This window comes from Hyla sarda, chromosome 1, assembly GCF_029499605.1.
Source record: "Hyla sarda isolate aHylSar1 chromosome 1, aHylSar1.hap1, whole genome shotgun sequence".
In the NCBI taxonomy this organism is placed as follows: Eukaryota; Metazoa; Chordata; class Amphibia; order Anura; family Hylidae; genus Hyla; species Hyla sarda.
In genome coordinates, this window is record NC_079189.1 from 267,713,411 (window position 1) to 267,737,507 (window position 24,097).

The following is a 24,097-nucleotide window of genomic DNA, read 5'->3' on the forward strand; positions in this document are numbered from 1 at the left end:
CCCTCCATAATACCCAACGGTATCCAGCCTGGCCCAAACAGTGGATTGGCATTAAAACAGGTGCCAACCTTGCCATATAGATACATTTTTTTTTGCATTTTGAATAAGTAACTGATGATTTTAAGGGGTTAAACGCGGTTCGGCCACTTACCTAAGGGATGAAAAATAAAGAGTAAGGGCCCCTTCATAATACCCAACTGTATCCAGCCTGGCCCAAACTGTGGATTGGCATTAAAACAGGTGCCAACCTTGTCAACTATGTACATTTTCTACATTTTGAATAAGTAACTGGTGATTTCAAGGGGTTAAACGCTGTTGGGCCACTGACCTGAGGGTTGAAAAATAAAGGGTAAGGGCCCCTCCATAATACCCAACTGTATCCAGCCTAGCCCAAACAGTGGATTGGCATTAAAACAGGTGCCAACCTTGCCAACTATATAATTTTTTTGCATTTTGAATAAGTAACTGATGATTTTAAGGGGTTAAACGCAGTTGGGCCACTTACCTAAGGGATGAAAAATAAAGAGTAAGGGCCAGTCTATAATACCCAACCATATACAGCCTGGCCCAAACAGTGGATTGGCATGAAAACCGGTGCCAACCTTGCCAACTATATACATTTTCTACATTTTGAATAAGTAACTGGTGATTTCAAGGGGTTAAATGCTGTTGGGCCACTGACCTGAGGGTTGAAAAATAAAGAGTAAGGGTCCCTCAATAATACCCGACTGTATCCAGCCTGGCCCAAACAGTGGATTGGCATTAAAACAGGCGCCAACCTTGTCAACTATGTATATTTTCTACATTTTGAATAAGTAACTGGTGATTTCAAGGGGTTAAACGCTGTTGGGCCACTGACCTGAGGGTTGAAAAATAAAGGCTAAGGGCCCCTCCATAATACCCAACTGTATCCAGCCTGGCCCAAACAGTGGATTGGCATTAAAACAGGTGCCAACCTTGCCATATAGATAAAAAAAAATTTGCATTTTGAATAAGTAACTGATGATTTTAAGGGGTTAAACGCGGTTCGGCCACTTACCTAAGGGATGAAAAATAAAGAGTAAGGGCCCCTTCATAATACCCAACTGTATCCAGCCTGGCCCAAACTGTGGATTGGCATAAAAACAGGTGCCAACCTTGTCAACTATGTACATTTTCTACATTTTGAATAAGTAACTGGTGATTTCAAGGGGTTAAACGCTGTTGGGCCACTGACCTGAGGGTTGAAAAATAAAGGGTAAGGGCCCCTCCATAATACCCAACTGTATCCAGCCTAGCCCAAACAGTGGATTGGCATTAAAACAGGTGCCAACCTTGCCAACTATATATATAATTTTTTTGCATTTTGAACAAGTAACTGATGATTTTAAGGGGTTAAACGCAGTTGGGCCACTTACCTAAGGGATGAAAAATAAAGAGTAAGGGCCAGTCTATAATACCCAACCATATACAGCCTGGCCCAAACAGTGGATTGGCATGAAAACCGGTGCCAACCTTGCCAACTATATACATTTTTAGCATTTTGAATAAGTAACTGATGATTTCAAGGGGTTAAACGCGCTTAGGCCACTGACCTGAGGGTTGAGAAATAAAGAGTAAGGGCCCCTCCATAATACCCAACTGTATCCAGCCTGGCCCAAACAGTGGATTGGCATTAAAACAGGTGCCAACCTTGCCAACTATGTACATTTTCTACATTTTGAATAAGTAACTGGTGATTTCAAGGGGTTAAACGCTGTTGGGCCACTGACCTGAGGGTTGAAAAATAAAGGGTAAGGGCCCCTCCATAATACCCAACTGTATACAGCCTGGCCCAAACAGTGGATTGGCATTAAAACAGGTGCCAACCTTGCCAACTATGTACATTGCCCGTGGCTGTGGTATTGCTCCCGGCTGTGGTATTGCCCGCGGCTGTGGTATTGCCCGTGGCTGTGGTATTGCCCGTGGCTGTGGTATTGCCCCCGGCTGTGGTATTGCCCGCGGCTGTGGTATTGCTGTGGTATTGCTGTGGTATTGCTGTGGTATTGCCCATGGCTGTGGTATTGCCCGTGGCTGTGGTATTGCCCCCGGCTGTGGTATTGCCCACGGCTGTGGTATTGCCCGCGGCTGTAGTATTGCTGTGGCTGTGGTATTGCCCGTGGCTGTGGTATTGCCCCTGGCTGTGGTATTGCCCACGGCTGTGGTATTGCCCTGGCTGTGGTATTGCCCGTGGCTGTGGTATTGCCGTGGCTGTGGTATTGCCCATGGCTGTGGTATTGCCCGCGGCTGTGGTATTGCCCCCGGCTGTGGTATTGCCCCCGGCTGTGGTATTGCCCACGGCTGTGGTATTGCCCGCGGCTGTAGTATTGCCGTGGCTGTGGTATTGCCCGTGGCTGTGGTATTGCCCCTGGCTGTGGTATTGCCCACGGCTGTGGTATTGCCGTGGCTGTGGTATTGCCCCCGGCTGTGGTATTGCCCACGGCTGTGGTATTGCCCGTGGCTGTAGTATTGCTGTGGCTGTGGTATTGCCCGTGGCTGTGGTATTGCCCCTGGCTGTGGTATTGCCCACGGCTGTGGTATTGCCCTGGCTGTGGTATTGCCCGTGGCTATGGTATTGCCGTGGCTGTGGTATTGCCCATGGCTGTGGTATTGCCCGCGGCTGTGGTATTGCCCCCGGCTGTGGTATTGCCCCCGGCTGTGGTATTGCCCACGGCTGTGGTATTGCCCGCGGCTGTAGTATTGCCGTGGCTGTGGTATTGCCCGTGGCTGTGGTATTGCCCCTGGCTGTGGTATTGCCCACGGCTGTGGTATTGCTGTGGCTGTGGTATTGCCGTGGCTGTGGTATTGCCCGTGGCTGTATTATTGCCCTTGGCTGTATTATTGCCCTTGGCTGTGGTATTGCCCGCGGCTGTGGTATTGCCCGCGGCTGTGGTATTGCCGTGGCTGTGGTATTGCCCCCGGCTGTGGTATTGCCCCTGGCTGTGGTATTGCCCACGGCTGTGGTATTGCCCGTGGCTGTGGTATTGCCCCCGGCTGTGGTATTGCCCGTGGCTGTGGTATTGCCCACGGCTGTAGTATTGCCCGTGGCTGTGGTATTGCCCCCGGCTGTGGTATTGCCCACGGCTGTGGTATTGCCCGTGGCTGTGGTATTGCCCGCGGCTGTGGTATTGCGCTTGGCTGTGGTATTGCCCGCGGCCGTGGTATTGCCCGCGGCTGTGGTATTGCCCCTGGCTGTGGTATTGCCCACGGCTGTGGTATTGCCCGTGGCTGTGGTATTGCCCCCGGCTGTGGTATTGCCCGTGGCTGTGGTATTGCCCACGGCTGTAGTATTGCCCGTGGCTGTGGTATTGCCCCCGGCTGTGGTATTGCCCACGGCTGTGGTATTGCCCGTGGCTGTGGTATTGCCCGCGGCTGTGGTATTGCGCTTGGCTGTGGTATTGCCCGCGGCCGTGGTATTGCCCGCGGCTGTGGTATTGCCCGTGGCTGTGGTATTGCCCCTGAAGCCATTTTGTATTGTTACAAAATATCGCTTGTTGTCACCCTCAAAAGCGACCTTGGTTGCTCCTTTGGAAAGGAATATAATCTCCATATCAGGATCTCAGTCAGTGGCCCAACAGCGTTTAACCCCTTACATTCCTCAGTTACTTATTCAAATACTGAAAATGTATATAGTTTGTAAACTTGGCTCCTGTTTTAATGCCAATCCACTGTTTGGGCCAGGCTGTATACACTTGGGTATTATGGAGGGGCCCCTACTCTTTACATTTGCACCATTAATCCAGTGGCCCAATGGCATTTAACCCCTTAAATTCCTCAGTTACTTATTCAAAATGTAGAAAATGTATATAAATGGCAAGGTTGGCACCTATTTGCCAATCCACAGTTTGGGCCAGGCTATATACAGTTGGGTATTATGGAGGGGCCCTTACTCTTTATTTTTCAACCCTCATGTCAGTGGCCCAACAGTGTTTAACCCCTTAAAATCGCCAGTTACTTATTCAAAATGTAAAGGGTTGGCACCTGTTTTCATGCCAATCCACAGTTTGGGCCAGGCTGGATACAGTTGGGTATTATGGAGGTGCCCTTACTCCTTTTATTTCCACCCTTAGGTCAGTGGCCCAACAGCGTTTAACCCCTTAAATTTCTCAGTTACTTATTCAAAATGTAAAAAAATGCATACGGCTGCCAAGGTTGGCACCTCTTTTCATTCCAATCCACTTTTTGGGCCAGGCTGGATACAGTTGGGTATTATGCAGGGGCCCTTACTCTTTATTTTTCAACCCTTAATTCACTGGCCCAATGGCGTTTAACCCCTTAAAATCATCAGTAACTTACTCAAAATGCAGAAAATGTATAGAAATGTCAAGGTTGGCACCTGTTTTAATGCCAATCCACTGTTTGGGCCAGGCAGGATACAGTTGGGTATTATGGAGAGGCCCTTGCCCTTTATTTTTAAACACTCAGGTCAGTGGCCCAACAGCGTTTAACCCCTTGAAATCACCAGTTACTTATTCAAAATGTAGAAAATGTATGTAGTTGGCAAGGTTGGCACCTTTTTTCATGCCAATCCACAGTTTGGGCTAGGCTGGATATGGTTGGGAATTATAGAGGGGCCCTTACTCTTTATTTTGTATCCCTTAGATAAGTGGCCCAACCGCGTCTAACCCCTTAAAATCATCAGTTACTTATTCAAAATGCAGAAAATGTATATAGTTGGCAAAGTTGGCACCTGTTTTTATGCCAATCCACTGTTTGGGCCAGGCTGGATACAGTTGGGTATTACGGAGGGGCCCTTACTCTTTATATTTCCATCCTTAATTCAGTGGCCCAATGGCGTTTAACCCCTTAAAATCATCAGTTACCTATTTAAAATGCAGAAAATGTATGTAGTTGGCAAGGTTGGCACCTGTTTTAATGCCAATCCACTGTTTGGGCCAGGCTGGATACAATTGGGTATTATGGAGGGGCCCTTACCCTATATTTTTCAACCCTTTGGTCAGTGGCCCAACAGCATTTAACCCCTTGAAATCACCAGTTACTTATTCAAAATGTAGAAAATGTATATAGTTGGCGCCTGTTTCAATGCCAATCCACAGTTTGGGCCAGGCTGGATACAGTTGGATATTATGGAGGGGCCCTTACTCTTTATTTTTCAACACTTAGGTCAGTGGCCCAACAGCGCTTAACCTCTTAAATTCCTCAGTTACTTATTCAAAATGCAGAAAAAGTATATAGTTGGCAAGGTTGGCACCTGTTTTAATGCCAATCCACAGTTTGGGCCAGGCTGGATACAGTTGGATATTATGGAGGGACACTTACTCTTTATTTTTCAAGCCTTAGGTCAGTGGCCCAACAGCGATTAACCCCTTAAATTCCTCAGTTACTTATTCAAAATATAGAAAATGTATATAGTTGGCAAGGTTGGCACCTGTTTTCTTGCCAATCCACTGTTTGGGCCAGGCTGGATCCAGTTGGGTATTATGGAGGGGCACTTACCCTTTATTTTTCAACCCTCAAGTCAGTGGCCCAACAGCGTTTACCCCTTGAAATCACCAGTTACTTATTCAAAATGTAGAAAATGTAAGTAGTTGGCAAGGTTGGCACCTGTTTTCATGCCAATCCACTGTTTGAGCCAGGCTGGATATGGTTGGGAATTATAGAGGGGCCCTTACTCTTTATTTTGTATCCCTTAGGTCAGTGGCGCAACCGCGTTTAACCCCTTAAAATCATCAGTTACTTATTCAAAATGCAGAAAATTTATATAGTTGGCAAGGTTTCACCTGTTTTTATGCCAATCCACTGTTTGGGCCAGGCTGGATACAGTTGGGTATTATGGAGGGGCCCTTATTCTTTATTTTGTAACCCTCAGGTCAGTGGCCCAACAGCATTTAACCCATTGAAATCACCAGTTACTTATTCAAAATGTAGAAAATTTATCTATATGGCAAGGTTGGCACCTGTTTTAATGTCAATCCACTGTTTGGGCCAGGCTGGACACAAATGGGTATTATGGAGGGGCCCTTACACTATATTTTTCAAGCCTTTGGTCAGTGGCCCAACAGCATTTAACCCCTTAAAATCATCAGTTACTTATTCAAAATGCAGAAAATTTATATAGTTGGCAAGGTTTCACCTGTTTTTATGCCAATCCACTGTTTGGACCAGGCTGGATACAGTTGGATATTATGGAGGGGCCCTTACCCTTTATTTTTCAACCCTCATGTCAGTGGCCCAACAGCGTTTAACCCCTTAAAATCACCAGTTACTTATTCAAAATGCAGAAAAAGTATATAGTTGGCAAGGTTGGCACCTGTTTTAATGTCAATCCACTGTTTGGGCCAGGCTTGATACAGTTGGGTATTATGGAGGGGCCCTTACACTATATTTTTCAAGCCTTTGGTCAGTGGCCCAACAGCATTTAACCCCTTGAAATCACCAGTTACTTATTCAAAATGTAGAAAATGTATATAGTTGGCAAGGTTGGCACCTGTTTTAATGCCAGTCCACAGTTTGGGCCAGGCTGGATACAGTTGGGTGTTATGGAGGGGCTTTTACTCTTTATTTTTCAACCCTCAGGTCAGTGGCCCAACAGTGTTTAACCCCTTGAAATCACCAGTTACTTATTCAAAATGTAGAAAATGTACATAGTTGGCAAGGTTGGCACATGTTTTAATGCCAATCTACTGTTTGGGCAAGGCTGGATACAGTTGGGTATTATGGAGAGGCCCTTCCTCTTTATATTTCCATCTTTAATTCAGTGGCCCAATGGCGTTTAACCCCTTGAAATCATCAGTTACTTATTCAAAATGCATATTTTTTTATGCATTTTTTACTATAGTTTTTTTCAGGAAAAATACAAACAATGTAGATTTTTTCTTCTGAACCTGATTGTTCCCAAATAATATTCAACATTTATGTATAAAAAACTGATTTAGTGCAGAGAAATAAGAGGAGTTATCTATAAGAAAATGCTTGAATAAGAAACCAACTTCAGTGAATAAGAAACTGTACGAATAAGGAACCAGCTTCAGCCTCGTGAAGCTGGTTTCTTATTCGGCCAGTTTCTTATTCACTGAAGTTGGTTTCTTATTCGAGCATTTTCTTATAGATGACTATGACTAATAAACCTTTTCTCCTCTTATTTCTCTGCAGTAAACCTGTTTTTTTTTCAAAAATGTTGAATATTATTTGGGAACAATCGAATTCAGAAGAAAAAAACTCTACATTGTTTGTGTTTTTGCAAAAAAAAAAAAAAACCTGGCCTAAACAGTGGATTGGCATTAAAACAGGTGCCAACCTTGCCAACTATATACATTTTCTACATTTTGAATAAGTAGCGGTTGATTTTAAGGGATTAAACGCCATTGGTCACTAAAGTGAGGAAAGAAATAAGAAGAATAATTGCCCCTATGTTATATCCAAAAAGATAGTGGCCAAAAAACAAGTACTATAATTTTTTGGTGTGGAAGGGTATCTTGGTTTTACACAAGGATACATTTTCATTGAGTGTCCTCAAATCTGCCCACACTGTAGAGTCCCCCCCCCCCCCCTCCCATTCCACTCAGACATGAGCGCGGCGGTGGTATTGCCCGGCTCCTGAAGCCATTTTGTATCGTTACAAAATATCGCCTGTTGTCACCCTCTGAGAGCGACCTTGGTTATTCCTTTGGAAAGGAGAAAAATCTCCATGAGGGTCAAGAACTACATGAGGGAAATTTATCAAGGGATTTTGAGGGTTTTTCTTTTTTGCTTACAGAAGTAGCTTGTGCGTCTAAGCAATTGTTTGTGTGACTTTTGTGGGTAAGCATAAAGTATCAATCTGCCCTTCCTTAGCAATTTTCAGTTTTCACTTTGCTGTGGTCGGGAATTTATCAAGTGCGTAAGTCGCACTTAAGCAAAAAAAAAAGTCGTAAAACTCCTTTAAAAAGTCGTAAGTGTAAGCAAGGTCAGACCTAGCTTAAAAAAACAGCTTTTGACAGGATTTTTAAAAGTCACTCAAAAAGTCGCAGGACATGCTGGGAGTTGTAGTTGTGCTCCTTGGGTAGATGATGTGCAGGCGGGTGACAAGCTTGTCACCCGCCTCCACATATCCCGCCATGCCCTTACTGTAAGGCGTTGTAGTTGTGCTGCACAGGCGGGAGATGTGCAGACAGGTGACGATTAATGTACTTACCAATTTTCTGTAGGGTTTTTTTTCTTCTCATTGCAGATCTGTGTATTCTGTGGACTGCTTCAGATTTGGTGGACTACATTGATGACCAGCATGTTTTTTTTTTTTGTTAATGTTAATAAAATGAGAGCTTGTGGGGGAGTGGTTTTTTGGAATAGAAATTTTTAAATATGTTTTTTTTTAATTCCTTTACGGGCTTAGTAGTGGAAGCTGTCTTATAGACGGAGTCCATTAGTAAGCCAGGGCTTAGCATTAGCCACAAAAACTATCCCCCAATTATTACCCCTGTACCCACTGCCACAGGGGTGCCGGGAAGAGCCGGTACTAACAGGCCTGAAGCATCAAAAAATGGCGCTCCTGGTAACCGGCTTGTCACCTGCTTCCACATATCCCGCCATGCCCTTACTGTAAGGAGTTGTAGCTGTGCTGCACAGGCGGGAGATGTGCAGACAGGTGACAGTAAATGTTCTCACCTATTTCCTGTATGTTTTTTTTTTCTTCTCATTGCAGATCTGTGTATTCTGTGGACTACTTCAGATTTGGTGGAATACATTGATGACCACCGTTTTTTTTTTTTTTTTTATGTTACTAAGCCGGGCCTTAGAGTTATTAGCACAAAGGACCTATGGATGGAGGGTAATTTCGTATACACTTTATTTACAACTGACCACAAGAGTGGTCACTAGTACCCTAAATTTACCATCCTCTAATTAATTGAAAGTAAAACATAACTTTTATTACTGTGCCTAATATTAAAAACCCAACATTGGTCTCTCTGTTGTATGCTCAATGATTCATAAAGCATGTAACTACATGCCACTATTAAGTGAATTGCGGCTGCAGTCCGCAAATTTTGGTGTGAGAGACCTAACTGTTGTTATTTTAAAACTCTAAACACATCGGCCCCCCGATGTTTCATCACCAACAGGTGGCTTTCTCAAGGGTTTTAGGGCAAATGGCGTGTGAAGGAGCAGAGTGTGGGGTAACCGGCTGGCATTATTTAGGTTGGGGAGGGCCAGTAACAATAGTCCTCGCCCACCCTGGTAACGTCAGGCTGTTGCTGCTTGGTTGGTATCTGGCTGAGAATAAAAACATGGGAAACCCTATGCGTTTTATTTATGTATTTATTTTTATTAAAAAGAAACACATGAGGTTCCCTGTATTTTAATTCTCAGCCAGATCCCAACCAAGCAGCAACAGCCTGACATTACCAGGGTGGGCGAGGACCAATGTTACTGGCCCTTCCCAACCTAAATAATGCCAGCCTTTTACCGCCTAGGCCCAGGAGCACCATTTTTTGACATTCCGGGTCTGTTGGTACCGGCTCTTCCCGGCACCCCTGTGGCAGTGGGTACCGGGGTAATAATTGGGGGTTCGATTTTGTGGCTAACTCTAAGGCCTAACATTGGTCTCTCTGTTGTGTGCTCAATGATTCATAAAGCATGTAACTACATGGCACTATTAAGTGAATTGCGGCTGCAGTCCACAAATTTTGGTGTGAGAGACCTAACTGTTGTTATTTTAAAACTCTAAACACATCGGCCCCCCGATGTTTCACCACCAACAGGTGGCTTTCTCAAGGGTTTTAGGGCAAATGGCGTGTGAAGGAGCAGAGTGTGGGGTTTTATAACCTCCCCTGTATGATGTCACCAAACAGGATATCGCCATAATATTTATGCATTGGTGGATAGGAGATTGATGCAACCATGAGCCAATCCCTTGCATTTTTTGTTGTCACGTTCAAGGTATCCCAGCATGCATTAGTATTGCGTTATTTTGATTGACAGATTTTCGGCCAATCTGTTCACTTACTTAAGCTGACCGATACAAGGATTCGTTACCTGGAATTTCTGCTTCTGCGCCAGGCATCCTGCGCAGACTAATAGGAAAAGTTCCGAGCGCCATACATTTGCTGACAGCGCCTGCGCACATGTCCTTTGTTTACATGAGCGCCCATTGGTCGGCTAGTCCGGTGACGCGGCCGCTTTCTATTCGCTGGCAAGTCCTCTCCTCCTATTGGTCGAAAGGTCCCATCTGCACAGAAGAGGCTGATAATACTTACCTGTTAATAATATGAGCCAAGGTTTGTTGTGAGGCAAATGCATCGTCAGATATCCCAGGGTTTAGTTTGTAACATATAAGAGGTTGTGTACCGAGCGCAGGTTATCCACGCACATCAATCTATTAGTTTGCGCAGATCACACTGCGCAGGAGACAAATCTATCTATCAGCTTGAGCAGCCTCTTCTGCACAGATGGGACCTTCCGACCAATAGGAGCAAATGTATGGCGCACGGAACTTTTCCTATTAGTCTGCGCAGGATGCCTGGCGCAGAAGCAGAAATTCCAGGTAATGAATCCTTGTATCGGTCAGCTTAAGTAAGTGAACAGATTGGCCGAAAATCTGTCAATCAAAATAACGCAATACTAATGCATGCTGGGATACCTTGAACGTCACAACAAAAAATGCAAGGGATTGGCTCATGGTTGCATCAATCTCCTATCCACCAATGCATAAATATTATGGCGATATCCTGTTTGGTGACATCATACAGGGGAGGTTATAAAACCCCACACTCTGCTCCTTCACACGCCATTTGCCCTAAAACCCTTGAGAAAGCCACCTGTTGGTGGTGAAACATCGGGGGGCCGATGTGTTTAGAGTTTTAAAATAACAACAGTTAGGTCTCTCACACCAAAATTTGTGGACTGCAGCCGCAATTCACTTAATAGTGGCATGTAGTTACATGCTTTATGAATCATTGAGCACACAACAGAGAGACCAATGTTAGGCCTTAGAGTTAGCCACAAAATCGAACCCCCAATTATTACCCCGGTACCCACTGCCACAGGGGTGCCGGGAAGAGCCGGTACCAACAGACCCGGAATGTCAAAAAATGGTGCTCCTGGGCCTAGGCGGTAAAAGGCTGGCATTATTTAGGTTGGGAAGGGCCAGTAACATTGGTCCTCGCCCACCCTGGTAATGTCAGGCTGTTGCTGCTTGGTTGGGATCTGGCTGAGAATTAAAATACAGGGAACCTCATGTGTTTCTTTTTAATAAAAATAAATACATAAATAAAACGCATAGGGTTTCCCATGTTTTTATTCTCAGCCAGATACCAACCAAGCAGCAACAGCCTGACGTTACCAGGGTGGGCGAGGACTATTGTTACTGGCCCTCCCCAACCTAAATAATGCCAGCCGGTTACCAGGAGCGCCATTTTTTGATGCTTCAGGCCTGTTAGTACCGGCTCTTCCCGGCACCCCTGTGGCAGTGGGTACAGGGGTAATAATTGGGGGATAGTTTTTGTGGCTAATGCTAAGCCCTGGCTTACTAATGGACTCCGTCTATAAGACAGCTTCCACTACTAAGCCCGTAAAGGAATAAAAAAAAAACATATTTAAAAATTTCTATTCCAAAAAACCACTCCCCCACAAGCTCTCATTAACCATTTTATTAACATTAACAAAAAAAAAAAAACATGCTGGTCATCAATGTAGTCCACCAAATCTGAAGTAGTCCACAGAATACACAGATCTGCAATGAGAAGAAAAAAAAACCCTACAGAAAATTGGTAAGTACATTAATCGTCACCTGTCTGCACATCTCCCGCCTGTGCAGCACAACTACAACGCCTTACAGTAAGGGCATGGCGGGATATGTGGAGGCGGGTGACAAGCTTGTCACCCGCCTGCACATCATCTACCCAAGGAGCACAACTACAACTCCCAGCATGTCCTGCGACTTTTTGAGTGGCTTTTAAAAATCCTGTCAAAAGCAGTTTTTTTAAGCTAGGTCTGTCCTTGCTTACATTTACGACTTTTTAAAGGGGTTTTACGACTTTTTTATTTTTTTTTTGCTTAAGTGCGACTTTCGCACTTGATAAATTCCCCACCACAGCAAAGTGAAAACCGAAAATTGCTAAGGAAGGGCAGATTGATACTTTATGCTTACCCACAAAAGTCACACAAACAATTGCTTAGACGCACGAGTGACTTCTGTAAGCAAAAAAAAAATAAAAATAAAAATCCCTTGATAAATTTCCCTCTTGTAGTTCTTGACCCTCATGGAGATTTTTCTCCTTTCCAAAGGAATAACCAAGGTCACTCTTAGAGGGTGACAACAGGCGATATTTTGTAACGATACAAAATGGCTTCAGGGGCCGGGCAATACCACCGCCGCGCTGTTATAATGCCAATCCACTGTTTGGGCCAGGCTGGATACACTTGGGTATTATGAAGGGGCCCTTACTGTTTATATTTCCACCCTTAATTCAGTGGCCCAATGGTGTTTAACCCCTTAAATTCCTCACTTATTCAAAATACTGAAAATGTACATAGTTGGCGAGGTTGGCACCTATTTTAATGCCAATTCACTGTTTAGGCCAGGCTGGATACCCTTGGTTATTATGGAGGGGCCCTTACGGTTTATATTTCCACCCCTAATTCAGTGGCCCAATGGTGTTTAACCCCTTAAATTCCTCAGTGACTTATTCGATATGTAGAAAATGTATATAGTTGGCAAGGTTGGCACCTGTTTTAATGCAAATTCACTGTTTGGGCCAGGCAGGAGTTGGCTGGATATTATGTGAGGGGGCCTCACTCTTTATTTTTCAACCCTTAGGTCAGTGGCCCAACCACGTTTAACCCCTTAAATTCACCAGTTACTTATTCAAAATGTAAATAGTTGACAAGGTTGGCACCTGTTTTCTTCCCATTCCACAGTTTGAGCCAGGCTGGATACAGTTGGGTATTATGGAGGGGCCTTTACTATTTATTTTTCAACCCTTAGGTCAGTGGCTTAACAGCGTTTAACCCCTTGAAATCACTAGTTACTTATTCAAAATGTAGAAATTGTATATAGTTGGCAAGATTGGCACCAGTTTTATTGCCAAACCACAGTTTGGGCCAGGCTGAATACAATTGGGTTTTATGGAGGGGCCTTTACTCTTTCTATTTCCACCCTTAAGTAAGTGGCCCAACAGCGTTTAACCCCTTAAATTCCTCAGTTACCTATTCAAATACTGTAAATGTATATAGTTGGCAAACTTGGCACCTGTTTTCCTGCCAATCCACAGTTTGGGCCAGACTGGATACAATTGGGTTTTATGGAGGGGCCCTTACTCTTTCCATTTCCACCCTTAATTCAATGGCCCAACAGCATTTAACCCCTTAAATTCCTCAATTACTTATTCAAATTGTAGAAAATGTATACGGCTGGCAAGGTTGGCACCTTTTTTCATGCTAACCCACAGCATGGGCCAGGATGGCTACAGTTGGAGGGGCCCTTATTCCTTCTAATTCCACCCTTATGTCAGTGGCCCAACAGCGTTTAACCCCTTGAAATCACCAAATAGTCAAAATATAGAAAATATATATAGTTGGCAAGGTTGGCACTTGTTTTACTGCCAATCCACTATTTGGCCCAGGCTGGATACAGTTGGATATTATGCAGGGTGCCTTACTCTTTACATTTCCACCCTTAATTTAGTGGCCTTATAGCGTTAACCCCTTGAAATCACCAGTTACTTATTCAAAATGCAGAAAATGGACATTGCTGGCAAGGTTGGCACCTGTTTTCTTGCCAATCCACTGTTTGGGTCAGGCTGGATACACTTGGGTATTATGGAGGGGCCCTTACTCTTTACATTTCCACCCTTAATTCAGTGGCGCAAAGCGTTTAACCTCTTAAATTATTATTCAAAAGACTGAAAATGTACATAGTTGGCAAGGTTGGCACCTATTTTAATGTCAATCCACTGTTTGGGCCAGGCTGGATAAAGTTGGGTATTATGGAGTGGACCTTTCTCTTTATATTTCCACCCTTAATTCAGTGGCCCAATGGCGTTTAACCCCTTGAAATCACCAGTTACTTATTCAAAATACAGAAAATGTATATAGTTGGCAAGGTTGGCACCTATTTTAATGCCAATCCACTGTTTAGGCAAGGCTGGAAACACTTGGTTATTATGGAGGGGCCCTTACTGTTTATATTTCCACCCTTAATTCAGTGGCCCAATGGCGTTTAACCTCTTAAATTCCTCAGTTACTTATTAAAAATGTAGAAAATGTATATAGTTGGCAACGTTGGCACCTGTTTTAATGCCAATCAACTGTTTGGGCCAGGCTGGATACAGCTGGGTATTATGGAGGTGGCCTTACTCTCTAAATTTCGACCCTAAATTCAGTGGCCCAATGGTGTTTAACCCCTTAAATTCCTCACTTATTCAAAAACTGAAAATATAAATAGAGGGCAAGGTTGGCACCTATATTAATGCCAATCCACTGTGTGGGCCAGGCTTGATACAGTTTGGTATTATGGAGGGGCACTTACTCTTTATTTTTCAACCCTTAGGTCAGTTGCCCAACAGCGTTTAACCCCTTGAAATCACCAGTTATTCAAAATCCAGAAAATGTATAAAGTTGGCAAGGTTGGCACCTGTTGTAATGCCAATCCACTATTAAGGCAAGAATGGATACAAATGAGTATTATGGAGGGGCCCTTACGCTTTACATTTCCACCCTTAATTCAGTGGCCCAATGGCGTTTAGCCCCTTAAATTCCTCAATTATTCAAAATACTGAAAATGTACATAGTTGGCAAGGTTGGCACCTATTTTAATGCCAATCCACAGTTTAGGCCAGACTGGATACACTTGGGTATTATGAAGGCGCCCTTACTGTTTATATTTCCATCCTTAATTAAGTGGCCCAATGGCATTTAACCCCTTAAATTCCTCAGTAACTTATTCAAAATGCAGAAAACGTATATAGTTGGCAAGGTTGGCACCTGTTTTAATGCCAATCCACTGTTTGGGCCTGGCTGTATATGGCTGTGCATTATGGAGGGGGCCTTACTCTTTATTTTTTGACCCTTAGGTCAGTGGCTGAAATGCATTTAATTTATTCAAAATGCAGAACATGTATATAGTTGGCAATGTTGGCTCCTGTTTTAATGCCAATCCACTGTTTTGGCCAGGCTGGATACACTTGGGTATTATGGAGGGGCCCTTACTCTTTACATTTTAACCTTTAATTCAGTGGCCCAAGGGCGTTTAACCCCTTAAATTCATCACTTATTCAAAATACTGAAAATGTATATTGTTGGCAAGGTTGGCACCTGTTTTAATGCCAATCCACTGTTTTGGGCCATACTGGATACGACTGGGTATTATGGAGGGGCCCTTACTCTTCATTTGTTATCCCTTAGGTCAGTGGCCCTACAGCGTTTAACCCCTTGAAATCACCAGTTAATCATTCAAAATGCAGAAAATTTATAAAGTTGGCAAGATTGGCATCTGTTTTCTTGCCAATCCACTGTTTGGGCCAGGCTGGATCCAGGTGGATATTATGGCTGGTCCCTTATTCTTTATATTTCAACCCTTAGGTCAGTGGCCCAACTGCGTTTAACCCCTTAAATTCCTCAGTTACTTATTCAAAATGCAGAAAATGTATAACGTTGGCAAGATTAGCATCTGTTTTCTTTCCGATCCACTGTTTGGGCTAGGCTGGATACAGTTGGGTATTATGGAGCGAACCTTACTCTTCATATTTCAGCACTTAGGTCAGTGGCCCAACCACGTTTAAAGGGGTACTTCGGTGAAAACCTTTTTTCTTTTAAATCAACTGGTGGCAGAAAGTTAAACATATTTGTAAATTACTTCTATTAAAAAATCTTAATCCTTCCAGTACTTATTAGCTGCTGAATACTAAAGAGGAAATTCATTTCTTTTTGGAACACTGATGACATCACGAGCACAGTGCTCTCTGCTGACATCTCTGTCCATTTTAGCAACCATGCATAGCAGATGCATAGCAGATGTATGCTAAGGGCAGCATGGTGGCTTAGTGGTTAACACTGATGCCTTGCAGTGCTGGGGACTTGGGTTCAAATCCCACTAAGGACAACAATAAATAAAGACGACTTATTATTATAATAACAACGTCAGCAGAGAGCAGTGTGTTCGTGATGTCATCAGAGAGCATTCCAAAAAGAAAAGAATTTCCTCTGTAGTATTCAGCCGCTAATAAGTACAGGAAGGATTAAGATTTTTTAATAGAAGCAATTTACAAATATGTTTAACTTTCTGCCACCAGTTGATTTAAAAGAAAAAAGGTTTTCACCGGAGTACCCCTTTAACCCCTTAAATTCATCATTTACTTATTCAAAACGCATATTTTTCCATCCATTTTAATTATAATTTTTTTTTTTTACTGCGCAGAATTAAGAGGAGAAAAGGTTTATTAGTCATAGTCATCTATAAGAAAATGCTCGAATAAGAAATCAACTTCAGTGAATAAGAAACCAGCTTCAGCCTCGTCAGCCGGGCCGGGAGTTTGAGACCCCTGCGTTTAGACATACTGATTTTGTCTAAAAAGTTTGACTTTTATTTTTTTATTAATATACCAAAAGAACACACCAAAGCAGGGAAAAGGTTATATAGACCAATTTTTGTATATCTAATTACTTCAATAATGCTATAGTAGCTCCCTATAAATAAGTATGGTAAGTATACAAACACCAATAGAAAAAAAATTGAATCACTTCAAAAATGTTAATAAAATATGTTTATTTCATCAATTAAAATTAAAATGTTAAAAAACGAGGAATACATACATCAAAGACAACATATCCGGAACCTGCATTGTCAGTAAATAACTGACTAAATGATAACAGGAAGACACAATCAATTACTATTCATATAATAAGCAATGCAGTGGGAAAAAAAAACCCTATCTCATACACCACACAGCAAATGCTGTAACTAAAGTGCTGAAAACCTAAGGCACCGACTAGATACAATGAGATATAAATAATTAAATAATCACAATTATTATGCCATACTGACCACAAAAGTGCAATTATGGTAAACACATTGACCAGGATAGCGTCACCCTTTATTTTCTTTTTTTCAGTAGTATAATATTAGTAAGGCATGTATATATTATTGTATTGACCCACAGAACATAGAGAACGTCAGTTTTACTGTAAAGTGCACTGCGCAAAAAAAAATAATTTGCAAGATTTAGTTTTTCTTTCGCCTTACAAATAATATTGTTTTTGGTTGCTTCATAGACTTTATGGTAAAATGAAAGGTGTCATTACAAAGTACAATTAATTGGTCGTGCAAAAAACAAGTCTCATATGAGTCTATGAATGGAAAAAAAATGAAAGAATAATGGCTTTTAAAAGGCGAGGAGAAAAAGCGGCCAACATGTGTTGTTAAGAGGTTAATTTCGGGATACAGACAATGCAAAAGGTCCCCACTCTCCACACTGCCTATACCCCCTATATGCAGCTCCCTATCTGACATATACTGCTCCTTATCTCCCTTTATACAGCTCCATATGACCTCCCCTGTATGTGGATACATTGATCTCTTTCCCAACCCCCATACTTCCTCTCTTAACCCTTCCTTCTCTGTGCACTTATGTAGCTTCTGGGACCTGATGATATCATCCCAGGTCATGGAAGGCCCTTAAAGATACCATAAACAGATTTATGCTGATCTATGAGCTCTGTGCCCTTAATTCATATTATTGTATTTTGCCTTGATTTGCGTAAAATCGCATGATTTTACAGCAATTTTGCGTGAATCATGCAAGAATGGAATAAAATGCAGTCAGGGTTTCACTCCACCAGGGGTTGTCATCGGGTGCAGAAAGCACCTCCCACACCCTCCCCAGCAACGCCACTGGAGTGAACACTTCCAGCCCTGGCCTGGCTTGCATTTGACCAACTTCTTTAGTTTTTTCGCTGCAGTGGCCTTCAGGAGTCCCGTGCAACAGAGAGCTCTGGTTTTGATGCTTTGGTGTCATCTTCTCCTGTTTCCCATTGCCTTTCCCTAGTGTACCAAATGCTGTTAGGTGGCTGCAGTCAGGTACTGGCGGCCTTTTTTGATGAATGGTAGGCTGACCTATGAATTTCACTTGATCCTTTTCCTTTTTATGTGTTTTCCAGGTGGGGAGCTGAACAATATTGATGTTTTTTTTCCATCTTGCTCACTTCTTATTATTATGTCATGTCCCCCCTTTTTTGTTTATTCCTCCATCCTTACCAACCCTCCTTTCTCTTCCCCCGCTTTCTTTCTTCGGTTCTTTGTTGTTCTTCCTATTTTTTTTTCTCTCGCACACTGGCCCAGATTTATCAAACTGTTTGAAAGAAAAAGTGTAGTGATTTCCCCACAACAACCAATCACAGCTCAGTGTCAGAACCTATAGGGTTAAAAGGTTCTGACAGGTTCTTTGTTTGTTTTTTGTTGCCAGGTTATACTCAGCTGTCTGGCTGGTCAGCTGACCTTTTGATGATAGCACCTGCTGGGTTGCCTATTTAATCTGGCAGTTTGCTCTCATTCAGTGCCTGTGAAAGAGTCCAACTCCTGTAGCTAGGGATTTACCCTGTTTATTCTTGTTTGCCTGGTATCTGTGACTTTTGTTTTTTTTTTCTTCACTTCTCTCTGGTAATAGCGTTTTTGTACTTTGACAACTCCTGTTTTTGACGTGGATAGTAGACATTGACTTATTGTATATGTGTTAGTTTTGCTTCTGTTAGTCTGTCTGCTCCCTACTGTACCTTGACCTGTGTCTGTGCTATTGTAGTTTATTATTTTGACATTGATTCCCATCACTTGTCTAGGGAGGGACTATGACCGTGGTTACAGACCCGTCACCTAGGGCAGGTACGTAAGTAGGTAGGGACAGCAGCTGGGGTTTTCAATTATAGAGCTGCACTCTTTCCCTGCCCAGACATGACACTCAGCTTTCACTTTACCAGAGCTCATTCGTTGAGCTGTTATTGGCTGCTGTTGGAAAATCAATTTATTTTTTCTCTTACACAGTTTGATAAATCTCCCCCACTGTCTTCTTTGGATTGGTGGAAGCTGTATCTCACCTACCTTTGACTCTTGCTTACGGCATAAGTATTCCTTCTTAGTCTTGTATTGTCCATTTTATGCAAAGTCCTACTTGTATTCTGACATGGCTTAGTGTCTTACTAGGATGGGTGATGCTTACCTTCAATAGACCTTTTGGTGATCCCTGCTGTTCTATGTTAAAATTGAAACTTGAAACTTGGCACAGCTATGTGGCCATGCATCATTGCTATTCCTCATTATGCCTGCAATGTTTGCTCTGGCTTCTTCATCATTTATTTTCATTTTGATATGCTTAGTACCATTGTACTGTGTTTTATTTTGTGAAAATAAAGAAAGATTACACATAAACAAGAAGGCTTACTTACCCTTAAACCATTTTGAGTCGTGTTTAATACTTCGTAGGGTTGGAAGATGACCAAGACTGCGATAAACAACAGCATCAATTGCAAGAAAATCTGTTACTGTACCAGTGAACAGCATTCCATCTAATTGTAAAGAAAACAAAAACAAAGTAATGATATATATTCATTGTTTAAATATAAATAATGAGAGCAAAGATCTAATTTCCTTGCATTTTCTTTGACCATTCAAATCATCATTACATTAACAAGGACACACATTTATTTATAACTGTCACTGTTCAAGACAGATAGGTTGTAAACAAAGATATGAATTGTGACATTGATTCAAACAATAGAAAATTGTGTGAAAAAGTGTTAAGCCTATATTAGCTTCTGCAATGTTCTCAACCACAATTCCCAATTGGCCCAGATTAGATTAACAGGTAACTTGCATATGGCTGCGCTCTAATATCTGCAGATGGATCATGAACCAACATCTATTGGAGACCGATAGGCAGTGGGCACATACCTGAGAGGGTGGGGGAAGCTGATTAGAACTTAGAGGACAGAGTTAGAGGTTGCTGCTTAACTGCTCTAAGGCCATATTTACTTGATGGAATGTCTGCAAAAAAATAATTCTGCATGGACATTCCACTGCAGTACAGTCCCATTGATTTCAATGGGATTCTGCTGCACTGTGCACATGGCGGAATTTCCGTGGCAGTTTTTTTTTTGCTGCAGAAATCCTGATTCCAGTGTTGTCTATTCTTTCTGCGGAATCCGCACGGAAATGCATTGCCATCTATGGAGATGGTGCATATCCAAGTGATCCTAACGCTGGCCTATTCTGTCTTTGAAATGTCCGCCCAGAAATGGATGGATTTTCCACATTGGTGTAGCTATATGGGTCACAGCTGCCTGTAGGGCCCTCTCACAATAAAAAGGTTCATGGCTACTTGCCCCCTGCTTCCTGTATGAGACGAGGCACCTACAAGCAGCACAATGGAGCGATGCACAATGCCCGCAGGAACCCCCTGCCACCATATTATGCAATGACAGGTCGGACCCTCGAGCATTGCCTGTGGGCCTGGGCTTGAGGGGGAGGCCATTGCTGTCAGCACACTTTTATTTGCTTTTATTGCCAGGCTGGGCCCCTTTAAAAAAAAGAACAAAAGAAACAGGGCAGGCTCAGGCCACTTTGAGCAACCATACACCCCCCACCCCCCTTTCCCTTGGTCCGATAGCCCAGTTAGATGGGCTGGGACACTGGCCCTTTAAGAGCAGAGGGGCTGCTGGTAGCAGACTTGCTCCGAGCACCGGAAGTGTCCCTGACTCTGACCACCGTTACATCCCGGCATGGTACCTGAGAAAAAGCTGCAGCCTCTGCATGCACTACATCCTCTACAGTCACCAGACCCATAATATCCTCTGCCTTGGAACCCGTTGCATCCAAGGCACCTAGTAAGTGGTAAGCTGCAGGGCTGATCTCCAGGACGGTGAGAGGATGTGGTGGATGTGTGTACGTATGTATCTATGTTTGTATGATGGATGTGTGTATGTATGTATGAAGGATGTGTGTATGTATATATTTATGATGGATGTATATATGATGGATGGATGGATGATACCTATACCGCTTGTTGTGGATAGGGATCCTTAGCTATTCTTAGAGATATTTAGTATATTGTCTGTTGTGTCTATGTCTGACTGTGCACTAATACATTTCACTTGATTAAGCATAATAAACGCTGTCATCATAGTTACTGTGGAGCTTTAACCTCTTCAGGACGCAGGGCGTATGGATACGCCCTGCATTCCGAGTCCTTAAGGACGCAGGGCGTATCCATACGCCCGTGGGAAATCCGTTCCCCACCGCTAGCCGGTTGGGGACCGGAGCTGGATGCCTGCTGAAATCGTTCAGCAGGCATCTCGGCATATGGCCCCCCATGTCCACGATCGCAGCACATCGCTCATCAATTCAGACGAGCGATGTGCTGCGATTCCGTTCCCCGCCGCTCGCCAGGCAGGGATCGGAGGCGGATGTCTGCTGATTTAATTCATCAGACATCCCGGCAGTGTGCCGGAGGAGGTCCGGAGCACCTCCTATACCGGCGATCGCTGCAGGACGACGTTAAGTATTAACCGGCGTTCTGCAGCGGTTCCGGGTCATCAGGGTCACGTGTGATCTGGATAAAGATGATGAATGGTGGTGTAATATACACCACCATGCTGTACTGGGGGCTGGCATTGTGGCCACCCCCCTCAGTACAGTTGTGATTGGGTGGCCAAAGTGGCCACACCAATCACAGTGTAATAGGAGGGGATGGTGGGTGCTAGGAGCATGTTGCTCCGTTCTGCCCGCCATTCCACAGAGATCTGGCGAGCAGGACGGAGCCCCGTGCTGCCACCATCCCCTCACTGTAAAAAAAGTGCCCCTTGGCACAGAAATCCCTCAGGGTTAGCTTTAGATTTAGGTAGTGACAGGTTAGGGTTAAAAAAAACAAAAAAAAAACGTTTTTTACATTTTTTTTTCGGCGTACCTCAGTGGGTGTCCGTGGGTCCGTAGCACCTTTAGCTGCGTGACCCCGGCCCTGCTGGGTCGCTGCGGTCTGCCGCCAGCCTTTTTAAAAAAAAGAAATGTAGACAGCAGATGAGTCTCAGGAAAAATGGGACATCGTACGGGCGCAGGCTTTGGTGACTTGATAAGAGATGTCTTTATTGGAAAAGGTGCACCAATAAAGGACACCACCACTCAATGCGACACTTGCCCAGATAATCCGGGCCTCTGCATAGGCTGCTTCAGGGAGTATCACACTTCCATGGAGTACTAAATTTTCCATCCTTTGCCCTAATTTTCATTCCCCAAAATTCGACTACCAGTCCAGAGTACATTGTCTTCCAAATTTTATACCAACCCCACCCCCCAAAAAAAACAAAAAAACTAAACCTTTTTCACAATACCCCCAATATCTTTTTTTTTTCTTCCCTCTAAAAAATGGGTCATGGGACACAGAGTCAACAGCATTGGAGGTTTGCAGTTGCCTCAAATGCGCAACGCTCTCTCTCTCCACCAGAGCGGGTTGCGCATTTGAGGTAACAGAATAGGGACGGCCCCACACATCCCCTTCCCAGAATGATGATTCAGAGTATAAGGTTTGGGGCGGGCATCATTTTTACTTTTGGCTATACTCTGGGTCATCATTTTGGGAAAATAATTGGCATATCAGTACTAAAATTGCAATTTTCTTTCCCCCCCATAGTACTCTTCATCCATTCCTGGAAAATAAATGAAGGGAAACCCTAACCACTTCACCCTATACACCTTCCCTAGCGGGTGTACTGTTTGTAATATTCTCACATGTGGGTGTTCCTTTCTTGTATTTTCCTCTGAATGTATGTAACTGTTAGGTCCGTAACAAACATCCGCCTCAGATGCGAAGAGTTCTCGCTCATGAGCTCTGTCGTATTTCCAGGCGACAATTTGAAGTCACATGTTAGTTGTTCCCAGAAAAATGAAGCAGAGCATAGGTTGAAAATTGCAATTTTGCAAAGCTACCCTTCATCCATTCCTGGAAAATAAATTTAGGAAACACCTGTGCGTTCAAAATGTCCTCTTTACCCCCATACCCATTCCCCAGGGTGGGTACTTTCTGTAATAGTGTCACATGTGGGTGTTTCATTTTTGTATTTTCCTCGGAATGTATGTAACCGTCAGCTACTGATATGCCATAGGCCACAAGTACAAACTGACTTCTATGACTTCTGAGCCTTGTTGTGCGCCCGCCCAGCACGTTACTCCATATGTGGATGTATTTTCATAGTCAGGGGGAAAAAGCCCTCCAAAATTTGTAATCCTATTCCTCATATTACCCCTTGTGAAAATGTAAAAATTGGGTAACCCCAGCATTTTACTGTAAAAAAAAAAATCTAATTTTTCAATTTATGGCCCACTTTTCAAAAAACCTGTGAGGTGTTATTTCCCACTGTACCCCTTGTTACATTCATTGAGGGGTGTAGTTTCTAAAATGGTGTCACATGTGGGTTTATTTTTCCTTTTGGGGGCTTTATAAATGCACATGACCCCCGACTTCAATTTCAACAAAATTTTCACTCCTTCTATTCTGAGCATTGCAGTGCATCCACAGAGCAATTTACATCCACATATGGGGTATTTTTTTTCTTAGACAAAATTGTTCTACAAATTTTGGGGGCCTTTTGTCCTTTTACCCAATGTGAGAATGAAACATTTGGGGTAACACTATCAATATAGTGCAAAAAAATTAAATTTTGTGAGGTGTAAGTACTCACTGTAACACTGTTACGTTCCCCGAGGGGTCTAGTTTCCAAAATGGTATGCCATGTGTTTTTTTTTTTTTTTTTTTTGCTGTCCTGGCACCATAGGGGCTTCCTAAATGCGGCATGCCCCCAGAGCAAAATTTGCTTCCAAAATGTGACTCTTCTGAGACCTGTAGTGCGCCAGCAGAGCACTTTTCACCCCCATATGGGGTGTTTTCTGAATCGGGAGAAATTGGGCTTCAAATTTTGGGGGGTATTTTCTGCTTCAACCCTTTGTAAAAATGTAAAATTTTTGGGAAACCAAGCATTTTATGTAAATTATTTTTATTTATTTATTTATTTTTTTACATATGCAAAAGTCGTGAAACCCCTGTGGGGTATTAAGGTTCACTTTACCCCTTGTTACGTTCCCCAAGGGGTCTAGTTTCCAAAATGGTAT

The 24,097-nt window shown here is 43.2% G+C and overlaps 1 protein-coding gene across 8 annotated transcripts in view; it reads right to left on the bottom strand.

Moving 5' to 3' along the window:
- Positions 1-24,097, bottom strand: part of SEMA6B (semaphorin 6B) — a 974,413-nt gene that overhangs the window by 561,789 nt on the left and 388,527 nt on the right. For all 8 annotated transcript variants that reach the window (XM_056572065.1, XM_056572058.1, XM_056572042.1 and 5 more), the window contains one exon: positions 19,387-19,506. In XM_056572065.1, the coding sequence (XP_056428040.1) occupies positions 19,387-19,506 (120 nt within the window). The remainder of the gene's footprint in view (positions 1-19,386; positions 19,507-24,097) is intronic.